This window comes from Mizuhopecten yessoensis, unplaced genomic scaffold (assembly GCF_002113885.1).
Source record: "Mizuhopecten yessoensis strain PY_sf001 unplaced genomic scaffold, ASM211388v2 scaffold7841, whole genome shotgun sequence".
Taxonomy (NCBI): domain Eukaryota; kingdom Metazoa; phylum Mollusca; class Bivalvia; order Pectinida; family Pectinidae; genus Mizuhopecten; species Mizuhopecten yessoensis.
This window is the reverse complement of record NW_018407249.1, coordinates 84,525-86,827: the sequence shown is the minus strand read 5'-3', so window position 1 is coordinate 86,827 and position 2,303 is coordinate 84,525. Positions and strand designations below refer to the sequence as shown.

Genomic DNA, 2,303 nt, shown 5'->3' with positions numbered 1-2,303 from the left:
GGGGGGGAGGCAATGGGGATGGGGGGGGAATGCAGTGGCTGAGTGATTAGGGCATCTGACCATCTACGATCACTAGCCCTCCATCACTGGGACCTATGATCACTAGCCCTCCACCACTGGGACGTGGGTTCCAGGCTTGCGTGGGGCAGTCACCAGGTACTTGCCGTAGGTCATCGATATTTCTCCTGGTACTCCAGCTTTCCTCTATCACCAAAACCTGGCACACCCTTAAATGACCACAGCTGTTAATAGGATGTCAAAAAGAACCTAACAAACTTGTCTTCCTGGGACCCTGTTATTTTGAAAATTTGCCACCAAAGCAATTATGTCATACCCCACAGTGAATCAAGGTAGACCTATAATTAAACTCCTCATAACCTGTCAGTATCAGAACCTCCAGGTTGTCCCTACTGTGTAAAACAAAGACACAGAAGTCACCTAGAAGGAGGTCAATGTTTATAAATCATCAGTGTATTTGCTACTTACATAGGAGACAATGGTACCAGACTTTTTATATTACACTTATTCACATCCATTTTCTCTTTGTCAAATTACTGCTGATAATAAACAACTTGTAAGTCTTGAATAATTCATTTTACGGGATTTGATGATGTGGCCATTAACGTCTCCTAACCTTCCTATATATTTTCTGAATAATTCTATTCCCTATTGATAGCTTGTGATGTCTACTGTGATTGAAAATATTTATGGGTTATTTATTCCAAAGTGAAAGTTAGCTTACGAGAGTGTCAGCAATCTACTGAAGCTTTATACAAGGCAGAATACAACCTCTTTTATTAATATCTATATAGTCACATCTCCTGTGTAAATTAACGAGGAATCCTTTTATAAAGTGAAATCATTGAAGAAGGTTGGTTAAAGTAATTTCATCAAACACAACAGAGCAATTAACTTTTAATATCTCTTTTAGCTCAAGTTTATCCAAACAATTTAAGATGTGGGGGTCACAGGCACAAAGCAGTCTTATACTTCCATCAAAATTTGAAAAGTTGACAGACTAATTATTTCTTATAAACTTGGTATATATTTGGTGAAATAGTAAGTTGGTACAAATTTGGTGAAATACCAGTGGTAGTCTTTATTTAGAAATAACACATGTATGGTAATTCATGTTAAAGAATAAACAACATTCAAATCTGGATCATTTGAGTTTGAATTCTTCCATACTCTGGGGTACCAGGCACTTTAATTCATGGTTAATATATAAACTATCTGAATGTAGACTATTTTTATTGACCCAAGGTCCTGCAATTTGAATACTGGATACCATAATATCAACTGAGCATATGCATTCATATTCTGTCTTTGTAGTATTGTAACGGACCTCATGGTTTATGGTTTCCTACTTACTTCTTGCCTTGTGAGCTTTTTTATTTGTTGGATACCATCGTATTTCAGTCATGTCTGGGTTCAACATAAACGTGCGGTGGTACTGGCGACTGTTGGAACGGACTTTTATCAATTCGCTTCCCTTCTGCATAAATGACAGGCAGTCTTGAGCTGGAAATATAAAACAGAATTAATCATTACCAGCTTTACTGAGTGAATAATGAACCTGTTCCACACAATTAGAATTGACAAGTTTGTAGCTTACATAACCAATGTTATGGCACTGAAACATCATACTTGCCAATGCACCCTATTTTGGAGGGAGACTCCGGAATTTTTACCCTAAAACTGAGAATTGTGAATTTGCTTAAGTATTCCTATTTTCTAAGATCTGATAATTTTATCTGAAAGAACAGCTCAAAAGATGCCATTCAAAAATCTTCTTTTTCCCCTAGGGTGTACATACACACATTCTATTTATGCTGTCAAATCCTAGCACACGTAATCTCCCCCATGGAAATTTCAAAAAGTTGGCAAGTATAAAACATGTACAACATGCAATAGTTTTCAAGGCCAAAATATTTGCTAAAAAAAACAAGAGATCCCAGAGGGATCTTGGCGCCCACCTTTGTACCATCTTCATTAGTTCTTTGTCAGTTCGATCTTTTCTCTTCTTTCCTCTAATCTGTTTGATCGAGTCATGTTAACAGTAAATGCACCTTGAGGTAACTTTTGATCTAAACTTAATACTGATGTGTATGAAAGCCAACCTTCAAAGTGAGTTTGTCATTTCACATATTTACTAGTACAGTACTTAATGTGAAAGAAATAGAATCGATCATTGCAATATGAGAAAGATCTGTTTAGTTCTTCTTTTAATCCATTTTGTTTTTATGATCAGTCTCAAAATATAACATACACAACGAGGGATCAAGGGGAACCTACATTTAAAA

General features: G+C 36.5%; 1 protein-coding gene across 3 annotated transcripts in view; it reads right to left on the bottom strand.

Annotated features, from left to right (window-relative positions):
• The window catches only part of LOC110454443 (inactive phospholipase C-like protein 2), a 115,010-nt gene that overhangs the window by 59,648 nt on the left and 53,059 nt on the right, over positions 1-2,303 (bottom strand). For all 3 annotated transcript variants that reach the window (XM_021503938.1, XM_021503939.1, XM_021503940.1), the window contains exon 2: positions 1,372-1,521. In XM_021503938.1, coding sequence (XP_021359613.1) covers positions 1,372-1,521 — 150 coding nt within the window. The remainder of the gene's footprint in view (positions 1-1,371; positions 1,522-2,303) is intronic.